The sequence below is a fragment of the Oncorhynchus mykiss genome, unplaced genomic scaffold (assembly GCF_013265735.2).
Source record: "Oncorhynchus mykiss isolate Arlee unplaced genomic scaffold, USDA_OmykA_1.1 un_scaffold_195, whole genome shotgun sequence".
Classification (NCBI taxonomy): domain Eukaryota; kingdom Metazoa; phylum Chordata; class Actinopteri; order Salmoniformes; family Salmonidae; genus Oncorhynchus; species Oncorhynchus mykiss.
In genome coordinates, this window is record NW_023493678.1 from 114,852 (window position 1) to 127,776 (window position 12,925).

Sequence of the window (12,925 nt, forward strand, 5' to 3'; positions counted from 1 at the left end):
TCAGAGGTATGAATAGTGGAACTAGGGGCTCCATTGTAAACCAAAACAATGATAACTAACCTGAACAACAGTATACAAGGCATATTGACATTTGAGAGAGACATACAGCGAGGCATAAAGTAATCGCAGGTGTTGATTGGGAGAGCTAGCTAAAACAACAGGTGAGACAACAACAGCTAATCAGCTAACACAACAACAGCAGGTAAAATGGCGATGACACACAGAGCCTGAGATCGCGGCTGGCTGGGGCCGACAGATAAAAAATAAATAAACAGAATGGAGTACCGTGATTAATCGACAGTCCAGCAGGCATCAGCTATGTAGCCAAGTGATAACAGTGTCCAGAAGGCAGCAGTAGATGGTACAGGGAAGGCGCCATTACGCTAGCACGCGGGCTACACTGCGTTTAAAGTTAGTAGCCCTCCGACGGAGGCCGGTTGAAGGCACAGCGGATGGAGTATTCGTCGGCAGACCAGTCGTGGTGGTGCGGTGGGGGGCAGATAGAATTTAGAATGCTAGCAGGGAGATGCGCCTGGCTCACGGCTAACTGGTGCTACCTTCGTGGCAGTGGCGTTATCCACTATAGATCCACTATAGCCAATCGGTAGCAGCGATGAACCGGTGCCAAGGTCCATAGTTTACAGCAAGGATCAGGTGGAGTATTGGGCTCTAGCCGTGTATGAGTGGGGTTCGGGAGAACAGCTGAGTAGGCCGGGAGGTGGGCCTCAGGGATAGCTTCGGTACTGGATGCCACGATAAGTGCAAGCTAGCTGTGAGCTAGTTAGCTGCAAGCTGTGATCTAGCTGTGAAGATCAGAAGTAGTGGTCCAGGGATTACTGCAGGAATCCGGCGTTGTTGTGGAGAGACTAGTAGACTGGCGATACTAGTAGACTGGCGAGTATTATCCAGGCTAAGAACAGGGCTGGTATCTGTGCAGAAGGTAAAAGCCGCTAGCATTGGCTAACTATGACTAAATAACTTTTAGCTAATTAGCTAGTTAGCTTCTGGAGGTTCTTGAATGTGTTCTAAAATAAAATAAAAAATAATAGCGATACCGTATCACATTGGGTGAAGCAGTGTTACCTCTTTACTATTAAAGTGTATTGCTCTCTGTTTATGACTGATAATAGGACGTAACACAGGGATGAGGAGAAAACAATCATTTGGATCCTACACAACACGTTGTTGTACCTAAATAATTCCACAAGAGGGCGACATATAAACATTTCTTAAAACCAATTAACCTCTAGTGCCTTCAGTCCATGACGTCCCCGACTAACTAAAAGTCTGCGTCTGCAAAAATGCTCTTTTATCATAACTCGACATGAAAGTAGCAAAGCCAAAACAGTCAATGACATGCTTTTCGGGATATACAATTAGCTATGGTGGAAGAAAAGGTAAGTGAAATATAGGGGAAGGTAGAACATGTTTTACAGTAAGTTTAAAGTTGTTATCACCAATTTAGCTCTGATAGGCCTTTGGCAATCCAAGCTTTTGGGATCGTACTCAAGGCTACTTGGTTTAGCCTGGCTATAGCCTAGGGATACAGTCCAATAATATCTCTTTCTCCTGAAGTGTACACTCTCGTTCGCTTCTTCCTACAAATCTAAAATCATTGGATTGGTGGAGGCATGGGCTAGAGAGGAATATGCTACCAAATAGCACCTTATTCCCTAATGTAGGCCTACTTTTAAGGAATGCACTATAAGGAATAGATCAATCAACTGGCTCGCTAAATGGGGTACCGAAATACATCCAAAAGAGGTCGACACGAAATTAGACTAGGTTTATTTCTGTTTTGACCTGCTGAGTCGCAGTGCTTAGTGAACAGATTTCAATGTGGGCCTAGCTGTATCGAAAACGGTTGATGGGGAAAGTGTGTAATCTGATCAATATATTTCCCCCCCAATATTAATGAGAGAATGGGAATGTGCATCAAGGTTTAACATTCCATGACGTGGTATGAAGTTCTTAATTCGTCAGTGGCTGCAATATTGTCCTCGGTAAACTCAACATGAGTGAAAACAACACAGATAAGGACACGTTTTTCGAGATATAAAAAATACTGTATGCTATTATGGATGAAGAAAATGTAGGTTAAATGACACTAAATATTTGGGAATGTAACTAAGGAAAACGTCATTTAAGATAACATAGGCTATTGCAAAACAAATGTCTAATTCTCTCTATTAAGTCAATCACCAGTTTAGCTATGATATGGCTGTAGCTCTATGATGTCCTTTGCAAGAATCTAATCTGACATTGACATGAAATTCCTATGTCCTTCAGGTAGTACAGAGAGATGATGATGATCCCCCGAGGGAGGGGAGGGAGGTTGTTGAGGAAGAACCAGTGGCCCAGCTCAAGAAGGAGCCCAAGAAGACAGGAAAGGTAAAATGTCAGGAGTGACAGGGCAACTACTAGACTAGTAACACTCAATTGTCACAATAGCTGCATTGACCTGATGTAACATGTCTATTATTTGTGATCTGGAATCTATTCTATTATATTCTATCCAAGGCGAAGAGGAAAAGTAGTGCCAAGAAGTCAGGGGAGCAGGGCACTGGTACGGATGCAGGTCATAGATTTTCCCTCTGTAGTATGATGGTTCTCTAAACCTGCATATCATAGATAAAGGTCATGTTAGAAACTGTAGTCAGTAAGAAATGTTGCATGGATAGTTTTATTCAATAGTCCTATTGTAGCAATTTTATCAAAGTATTGTATTAAGAGAAAAGCGTCTGACTTATCCTGAATTGTCCTAGTTGGTAATAACATATTTAGGATTGAGGAATAAACACCCGGACAGAGGATCTGTTATTGAGCTCTTGGAGAAGAATGCTCTTAAGGCTGCATTCGGTCCAGGCAACAAAGTAGAGATGGAGGACTGCTACCCAATCCTCATCTCATTCATGCGCAATCTTACTGATGAGTATGTTAGAACCATGTTTTGCTCTAGCCTCACATATTTTGTGCAGAAGGAAATAAAAAGTAAGTAAAACACATTTCTTTTTTCTTTTCTAGTCAATGGCAAGTGATCTATAAAGGATTTAAAAAACCTGTAAGTTTCTCCATCAGCCTTTGACCTTTGATTTGGGAATGTTGTGTTGAATCAAGAGAGAGGAATTAACCATAGTTCTATTCTGCTATTACGTTCATTAATCTGTCATACTTCATCCAACTTTGAATTCAGCCACAGATAAGGAAAACGATGTTGGTGAAATGCATTCTGTTCAATCTAGAATACTTTACATCAGTCTCATTGCCAAACCTGCTGTGTTCTGTTTTGTTTGTGCAATGCAGATGACAAAGGAACAGCTTGCAAAATTGTGCAAGACCATTGTCAACTTCATTGCACAGACCACCCTGCAGATCCTGCTGCCGGCCCTGGCCCGCATTCTAGGGGTGACGGGCTTTTATGACAACGCTGACTCACTCAAGAGGGGTGGCAGTGCAAGATCCTTCACTGCCTTTGAGCAGAAAAGACTAGAGCTCATCCAGGAAGTTAAATATTTGGCGAAGTAACTGTGGCGGCAGGGCTCTCCGACCAAGGTCTAGCACACCCTCTTCCAAGAGGTACTCTATGTTCCCCATAATGTGTGTGTGTGTGTGTGTGTGTGTGCGCAGTTATTCCTAACCCTCAAACTGATGAACAATAATTTCCCCATTTCAATATTTTCCAGCTTTCTAACAGGTGTGTTTTGCAATATCTAATGCACACATATAAATTACATTTAGAATACTCAATTATAATGCTTGTTAGATTTGTTAGCACTAAGATATCGATTTTCCAACTTCAGACAGCAATTAACATGCTTTGCTTGTTCATTTTAAAGTTCCCAGACCTCACTGAAAGTCCACCTGGGAATGCCAGAGGACAGTATCATCAGCAGTGTCCAGGAGCAACTGTCAAAATCTGAACAAATGGTGGATGCAGGACAGCTTTCACAAATAGATAAAGTGGTTGGAACTATGCTGGAGAACATTGAGAAGATAAGCAGCGAATGTGGCGAGGAATTGGTCTATCAAGAGTCACTGCGGTCTTCCTCCTCGTTTTCATTCTCAACTGCCAAATCACAGAAGACAGAGTGGGAATTTGCACTCCCATTCCTTCTGAGTTACCCGAGAGTACTGCTCAGCCCATTGTAAGATGCTCAGTCATTGACATGAGCGAATCTACTAAGCCAAAAACAATGGTGTGTGATGCCAGAACAAGCATGTTTGCCATAGCCGATACCATCATGAAAAAGGTATATCCAGAGGCAGAAGGGCAGGTTACATCTCACCCTGATCTAACAGATCCAATAGCTAGACTGGAGGAGCTCATATCTCAGGGTAGGATTGGTGCTCTCTCCCGTGATCTCAGTCACCAAGTCAACCGCATAATTTCCGATAGCAACTTGACCCCTCTGGGACTGACAGTGGCGGCTGGAAAGAGTGCATCTGATACCATCCTTTCGAAGCTGAAGAGGAATGACAAGGTGGGGAAGCCCACAACTTACGAGCTGGTTCAGCTGTTTGTAGAGGAGTCTGTTAAGTGCCTCCTGCTTCCTAGTTTTGTGCCCTATTCAACTTCAATGAGTTTGGCTCAGGGGGCCAAGGTGTTGGCTAGAGTGTCTGAAGATAGAATTTCATGCTCTTCTTCTTCTTCATCAGTATTTAGTGACAGTCAGTCTCTTTACCAAAGTTATGGTAAGCCAGGTCATGTACTCTGTGGATTCTGATGCAGAAAGTAGAGGATCCTCTCCAACTGAATCTCTCCAAACATCTGAACCCACTATATCTGATGTAGGCAATCTATTGAGTGGCAAGTCCTCCCCTCGGCTGTCTCCTTCTGGCACCATTATGGCAACAAGCGAGACCTCCAATGCAGCACAAATCTTGAAGGCCAACATTGATGGAGAGGAAGTGGATACCACCAGTCATTCTGGTGTAGCTCAAAACATTGTCAGGGACGATATGTCAACCAGCCCAGACATGGTCAAAGATGTCACACTTCCAACCCCATCCTCTGATAACTTGGGCAGTGATGATGACTTCACCGGCCTCATCAGCATGTTAGTAATGAGAATTCTAACAGAAATCCAAACCCCAGCAGAAGATTACCCAGTTGACGTCACACGCAAGTCACAAGACCTGATCCCTAAAGTTATGGAGGTCTTCTGTGCATGGTCAGGCTGCTCTGAGACACAAGCCTATCCAGAGAACTTGAGGATTCATAAAGTCTACAGAGTAGTCTATAAAAATCTGTTGGAGGAGTTTGACTTGGAGAAAATCCTCCAACAGGCCGTGTCGACTCAGGACTCTTCATTTGATAGGATTCTTGTCAAGTCTTTGAGTGAAGCGCTTCTCCACAGATGTAATGAGGCATTGAGGGCAGCCTCAAGAACGGAGCGACGCCTGGTGAAGAATCCTGAGCTTGCAGAAGTTCATAACCGAGAGATTCATAACCTTGTGAAGGCAGGCTTGTCCCAACCAGAGAACGAGTGGCCGACAGCCCCCAGGCGTACGGCCCCTCCGCAACCAACTGAAGCTTATGAGTTAAGGAGGTCCGCCCAATGCTACAGCATTTCTACGGAACCAACAACGGCTCTCCCTGACCTAACACAATCCCAAACACTGCCGGATCTGATCACTGCCACAAACCAGACCTCAGATGGGGTGGCTTCTATACCTACCTCCCTCGCGGCAGAGACACTACTCCAGCAAGCACAAGCAGTTAGCTTCCCTGAGGAGTTAAAAGCTCTGAAAGCCGGTAGGGAAGTGGCTAAGGACAGCCGTCTTCTCTCTCTTGCCCCAGAATATGATCCAATCCTTGGAGTGATCAGAGTCGGAGGGAGGCTGCGCCAAGCAGAGGTTTTGGACCCAGATGCTATCCACCCAATTATCATTGACTCCAAACCCTTGGGATATCTCTCTGCAGACATCGCTGACCCCGATCCGGTTACACCGAATATGCTCTTGATGGGACGCCGAGATGCGTCACTTCCTCAAGCCATGTATGCTGATACCAACCTCGTAGGCAGACGCCGGTGGCGACACAGCAAAATCTTAGCTGACCATTTTTGGGCCCGATTCATTCGGGATTACCTACCAAGTCTACAGCACAGAGGGAAATGGCGGAGAGAAATGGCCAGCCTGGAAACTGGCCAAGTAGTAATGATGGTGGACCCTCAGCTGCCTCGAGCCTCCTGGCCGGTGGGCCGTATAACTAAGACTATGCCTGGGACCGATGGTCGTGTTAGATCAGTGAAGAACCGGACATATATCCGGCCAGTTGCCCGACTAATTCCTCTCCCTGAGATGACAGAGGACGGGGAGCAATGAGCCTTTTTTGAGGAGTGTGGAATTTAACAAATTTCCGGGGTGGCTGTAGAAAAGGCCCATTGCCATTTACTCAGCTGGACCAGGGGCGCTCTAATTAGGTCAGGTGGAAATGTCCGACAGATCTCAACTCCATAAAAGGAGGAAATTGCCATCGCCTGATCTCGCTGCTTTCTCTTCCTTAACTCCATCTGATCCAGAAGTTCTGTGCGTCCATGAATCCACGTAAGTCCACCGACTATGTTACCTTTCATCTGAATTATCTGTGGCGATCGGGAGAGTGGGCCATTCAGTTATTGTTTATAGGTTTTACCGCGGAGCGCGGCTTGGAGCGCACGCTTCAAACATATTGTGTAATGTGAATTGTCAATGATCACGGCCCTACGGATCCTCATAGGCCAATTATGCAACCGATATGGTTCATATGTATTGAAATTGATTATATGTACACATGAAGATAATTGAAAGAGTGAAATGAGAAACGTCATTGTTTGCTAACTGATAGACTTTGATCATGGGGATTATAGATTGTATAACCATTCCCTGTTTGTATTCTTTCATGATTTATGATAAATAGTTACGAGCCTAAATGTCTCGCGGATGATTACTATTGACTTAATGAACTGAACTGTTGACCTCCCTAACTTGTGTTAATAATGAATGATATGATTTGATCTTTGATTATGAATCTGATTGGATACATGTTATTTGTTTCCTTTGTGATGCAGCACAGACTACTCAGTAAATATACCACTTTATGGTTAAAGGAATTCCTGCCTCAGTCTCATCCATTCCTCTGTCACCTGACACGTGACCACCTGTTCACCTTCACTGTCAGTCATCCTACCTGTCCAGCTACTCACACAGATTCCACTAATCTTTCAACATCAGTCAAAACCACCGGGCCTAAGGCTCTTCCACTGGCTGAGGATGTGAGGGCTAGCAGCGGGAAACTATCTTTTCTACAAAGGCTGGTCAGGCTGACAAGCAACTTAAAGGTACAGCAAACGTATTTAAATGAACAGTTGTGAGTAAACAATGCTATTCAGTGTAAAAATATAAAACCATCCGTTCATTCCAAAACCAATCATAAATGTTGTTGTGCTGGTGTGGTAGTTGTGATTGTTATCATCATGAGGTTGGTCAGCTGTGACATTTTTTAAAACATGTTTTTCTCTTTAAATACTTAGCTATTCAAGAAGGGGAACAAGAAGGATTCCCACCGCTCTGAATCAGAACAAGTACAGACCACTGCTGAAGATGGCATGCGTAAGTTCACACAACAGGACAACAGTCTGTTTGAGATATTGGTGTACAAATAAATGCTATTTCAAAATAACCTTACAAAGGTTATATACGCAATCAGTAGTCATCTCTTATGTAAAAGTAATTATATTCTCCAAAACTCAAGCTGTTGGTTCTCATTTTATCAGTGTCAGTTATGTTGAGTTGTAACATACATTACATCATTTCTGAATTAAAGTGCATGTAAACGCTCTCTCTCTCTTCTGTAGTGCCCAGCATAGTGCCACATGCTGCCATGTCTGCACTGCCAAAGGATCTCCCCGCCAGCTCCCAACAGGAGACGCCTCACAAACGTCCACTTCTCGTCAGGATGTTTTCTGCCATCTCCAAAGGCCTGTTCAAGCCCTTCAAACAGTCCTTAAAGACCAAGTAACTTCAGACAATTAATTCAACGTCATTCATTGCATTAAATTGGCCTTTGTCTTCTTATGTGCTCCCGTTAACAGACCAGATTACAATACTGGTCTTTTAAATGTTAGCAGTGATAGCAACATTAACTATAGTGGTGTGTGTATAGCCCTTCTACACAGTCTGACCCTTCTGACACTGTGTGACATGCCCTCTGATCCAGTGATCTAGGATCTTCTGAGTGGCTTTAGGCCTGAATCTCTGCCCTCCTGCCCAAATAAATGTTTTCTCTTCTGATATATCTGCCACTGTCAGCAGCCAGCAGGGGAAAACAGACAACGCTGTTGAGAGCTTTCTTTTCTCCCTCATGACTAAAACACTGAGCAAGGCTTTTATCTATTGCAGCATATTCCATCTTTTGATTTAACCTATTATACGGTAGAAGTACCCATTATTTCCCAACGGTTATATCACAGGAAATGTGTTATAAAAAGTAAACTTACAGTGCATCCGGAAAGTATTCAGACCACTTGACTTTTTCTACATTGTTACATTACAGCCTTATTCTAAAATTGATACAATTATTTTTTCCTCATTAAGCTACACAAAACACCTCATGACAAAGCGAAAAGTGTAGAACATTTTAGCAAATTTATTAAGAATAAAAACAGAATTACCTTGTTTAAATAATTATTGAGACCTGAAATTGAGCTCGGGTGCGTCCTGTTTCCATTGATCATCCTTGAGATGTTTCTACAACTTGTTTGGAGTCCTGTGGTAAATTCAATTGATTGGACATGATTTGGAAAGAAACACAGACCTGGGGGAAGGGTATGAGAAACAATATTCTCTGATCTGATGATACCGAGATTGAACTCTTTGGCCTGAATCAGGATCCTGGGAAAGATGAACGGAGCAAAGTACAGAGATCCTTGATGAAAACCTGCTCCAGAGGTTCACCTTCCAACAGGACAACAACCTTAAGCACACAGCCAAGACAATGCAGCAGTGGATTCGGGACAAGTCTCGGAGCCCGGACCTGAACCCGATCGAACATCTCTGGAGAGACCTGAAAAAACAGTGCAGCGACGCTCCCCATCCAATCTGACAGAACTTGAGAGGATCTGCAGAGAAAAATGGGAGAAACTCCCCAAATACAGGTGTACCAAGCTTGTAGCGTCATACCCAAGAAGACTCGAGGCTGTAATCGCTGCCAAAGGTGCTTCAACAAAGTACTGAGTAAAGGGTCTGAATATTTGTAAATGTGATATCAGTATTTTATTTTTAGTACATTGTTTTATATATTTTTTAATCAAAAACCTGTTTTTGCTTTCTTTTTATGGGTTATTATCTGTAGAGGGGGGGTGGGGAACGATTGAATCAACTTTAGAGTAAGGCTGCAACGTAACAATGTGGAAAAGGTCAAGGGGTCTGAATACTTTCCGAATGCACTTTATGTAATGAAAATATTAGCTGGTTGCCACTATAGATAGCTAGGTTATCCAGTGCAGTGGTAATACTGCCTGCCTTGGGAGATAACGTAGGATGCGTGCTTATCCGGGTGCCAGAGACACAATCACAAGCTTTCTTCAGACTACATAGCTCAAACTTACAACGTAAAGATATGATTATCACTACATAGGTTTTTTTTAACAAGAAGGGTGTTTTCTATATCTACCAACTATGAAATTACAGACATCATAAACGGTAAGCATGAGAATAATATCATCAAGGCGGACAGGGACAATGTATGAATACACAAAACATTATTCAAATGGACATTCCCCAAATGAGCTATGCACCAGCCCATAGCCACAGGATATCTATGGAGTAACATTAATATATTCATCAATTTAAAAAAAGGCATGAATATTGTTTTTCTGCTTTTCTGATCTTAAACCCTGGATGTTGTCCAGGTTTCCTCCAGGGGAGACCTTCTGAAACAGTCGCGAAGGAAACAGCCGACAGTTACAGTACTGTGTTGAAGATAGATGATGACACTCTTAAAAGACAGGTCATTCCTTTACATGGAGCAGTTCCTTAAACCAGGTTAGATTCAACACAGCCACCTCAGACTGGACTCCACCACTCCTTCATAACGCTGGATCTCTTCATAATGCTGCTCCTCAGTCACTGAGTGCATTTACACTGATGAGATGTCCTGCTTAGTCTAGCTGAAAGGGGAGCTCTAACTAGTCCTGCGGGCACCTAGCTGCTGCCCCCGCTAGGCTTGGACTGGGTCTTGCACCTCAAGGCCCCTCCGCGAGCCTGGCCCTTGGCTGGCTGCTGCTGTACTGGGGACTCTGCTGCAGCGGAAACTGGGGCCTGTTGGGCCGGGCTGTGAGGAGGGGCGGTCTGTATCTGAAGCGAGGCAGCTGCAGTCACCACCTGCTGCTGGAGGAGCTTCTGCTGAACCACCTGGGCTGTGCCTGCTGGAATCATCTGGACCTGGGGATGTAGTCTGGGTCAGGGCCACCGTCAGGGGCTGGATCTGTTACGAGACAGGAAGAGGGTCACAGTAAATCAGACAGAAGACAACATGTTATAAAGTGTAAGTTGATCACTCATGGCTGTAATCTTTTGGGACCGTCCCTGTCCGGGTGTCACTTCTGTAGCATTATTGTTAGAGTGTATGATTGTTTTTTATTTATTTCAACTTTAGGCAAGTCAGTTATTATTATTATTAAAAAATATATATTTTTTTACAATTATTATTTACAACGACGGCCATAGGAACAGTGCCTTGTTGCCTTGTTCAATTGCCTTGTTCAAGGGCAGAACGACAGAGTTTTACCTTGTCAGCTCGGGGATTTGATCTGGCAACCGATCGGTTACTGGCCCAATGCTCTAACCACGAGGCTACCTGCCGCCCCACATACATACATGTATGTATGTATGAATGTATGTACACTGCTCAAAAAAAGAAAGGGAACACTAAAATAACACATCCTAGATCTGAATGAATGAAATATTCTTATTAAATACTTTTTTCTTTACATAGTTGAATGTGCTGACAACAAAATCACCCAAAAATGATCAATGGATATCAAATTTATCAACCCATGGAGGTCTGGATTTGGAGTCACACTCAAAATTAAAGTGGAAAACCACACTACAGGCTGATCCAACTTTGATGTAATGTCCTTAAAACAAGTCAAAATGAGGCTCAGTAGTGTGTGTGGCCTCCACGTGCCTGTATGACCTCGCTACAACGCCTGGTCATGCTCCTGATGAGGTGGCGGATGGTCTCCTGAGGGATCTCCTCCCAGACCTGGACTAAAGCATCGAGCGAGACATGATGTCCCAGATGTGCTCAATTGGATTCAGGTCTGGGGAACGGATGGGCATGTCCAGAGCATCAATGCCTTCCTCTTGCAGGAACTGCTGACACACTCCAGCCACATGAGGTCTAGCATTGTCTTGCATTAGGATGAACCCAGGGCCAACCGCACCAGCATATGGTCTCACAAGGGGTCTGAGGATCTCATCTTTGTACCTAATGGCAGTCAGGCTACCTCTGGCGAGCACATGGAGGGCTGTGCGCCCCCCCCCCCCCCAAAGAAATGCCACCCCACACCATGACTGACCCACCGCCAAACCGGTCATGCTGGAGGATGTTGCAGGCAGCAGAACGTTCTCCACGGCGTCTCCAGACTCTGTCACGTCTGTCACGTGCTCAGTGTGAACCTGCTTTCATCTGTGAAGAGCAAAGGGAGCCAGTGGCGAATTTGCCAATCTTGGTGGGTTAATTGCCTTGTTCAAGGGCAGAACGACAGATTTTTACCTTGTCAGCTCGGGGATTTGATCTGGCAACCTCTCGGTTACTGGCCGAATGCTCTATCCACGAGGCTACTTGCCGCCCCACATACATGTATGTATGTATGTATGTATGTATGCATGTATGCTTGTATGCGTGTATGCGTGTATGTGTGTGTGTGTGTGTGTGTGTGTGTGTGTGTGTGTGTGTGTGTGTGTTTGTGTGTGTATGTATGTATGTCTTCTCACTGTCAACTGCAATTATTTTCAGCAAACGTAACACGTGTAAATATTTGTACGAACATAAGATTCAAAAACTGAGACAAACTGAATAAGTTCCACAGATATGTGACGAACAGAAATGTAATAATGTGTCCCTGAACGAAAGGGGAAGGGCAAAATCAAAAGTAACAGTCAGTATCTGGTGTGGCCACTAGCAGCATCAAGTACTGCAGTGCATCTCCTCCTCATGGACTGCACCAGACTTGCCAGTTATTCCTGTGAGATGTTACCCCACTCTTCCACCAAGGCACCTGCAAGATCCCAGACATTTCTAGAGGGGAATGGCCCTGTCCTCTCCATCCGATCCAACAGGTCCTAGACATGCTCAATGGGATTGAGATCCGGGCTCTTTGCTGGCCATGGCAGAACACTGACATTCCTGTCTTGTAGGAAATCAGCCATACTGCTCGTTCTGTGCGTGGTGGCATTGTCATGCTGCAGGGTCACGTCAGGATGAGCCTGCAGGAAGGGTACCACATGAGGAAGGAGGATGTCTTCCCTGTAACGCACAGCATTGAGATTGCCTGCAATGACAACAAGCTCAGTCTGATGATACTGTGACACACCGCCCCAGCCCATGACGGAACCTCCAACTCCAAATCAATCCCGCTCCAGAGTACAGGCCTCTGTAACGCTCTATTTTTCGACGATAAACGCAAATCCGACCATCACCCCTGGTGAGACAAAACCGCGACTCGTCAGTGAAGAACACTTTTTGCCAGTCCTGTCTGGTCCAGCGATGGTGGGTTTGTGCCCATAGGCGACGTTGTTGACGGTGATGTCTGGTGAGGACCTGCCTTACAACAGGCCTACAAGCCCCCAGTCCAGCGTCTCTCAGCCTATTATTCAGTCTATTCAGTCTGAGCACTGATGGAGGGATTGTGCTTTCCTGGTGTAACTCGGGCAGTTG

The 12,925-nt window shown here is 44.5% G+C and overlaps 1 protein-coding gene across 3 annotated transcripts; it reads left to right on the forward strand.

Annotated features, from left to right (window-relative positions):
• Positions 1–2,078: 2,078 nt before the first annotated feature.
• Positions 2,079–6,485, forward strand: LOC118947731. 3 transcript variants are annotated; one of them, XM_036972834.1, is made up of 3 exons: positions 2,079–2,391; positions 3,304–3,576; positions 3,837–6,485. In XM_036972834.1, exon 3 carries the CDS (start codon positions 4,690–4,692, stop codon positions 6,325–6,327), a length of 1,638 nt encoding a protein of 545 aa, XP_036828729.1. In that variant the 5' UTR covers positions 2,079–2,391; positions 3,304–3,576; positions 3,837–4,689; the 3' UTR covers positions 6,328–6,485. The 3 variants fall into 3 exon arrangements, with proteins under 3 accessions (XP_036828729.1, XP_036828727.1, XP_036828728.1); XM_036972832.1 differs by lacking the exon at positions 2,079–2,391 and adding an exon at positions 3,026–3,061; XM_036972833.1 differs by lacking the exon at positions 2,079–2,391 and adding an exon at positions 3,026–3,061 and having other exon boundaries at positions 3,844–6,485.
• Positions 6,486–12,925: the final 6,440 nt, after the last annotated feature.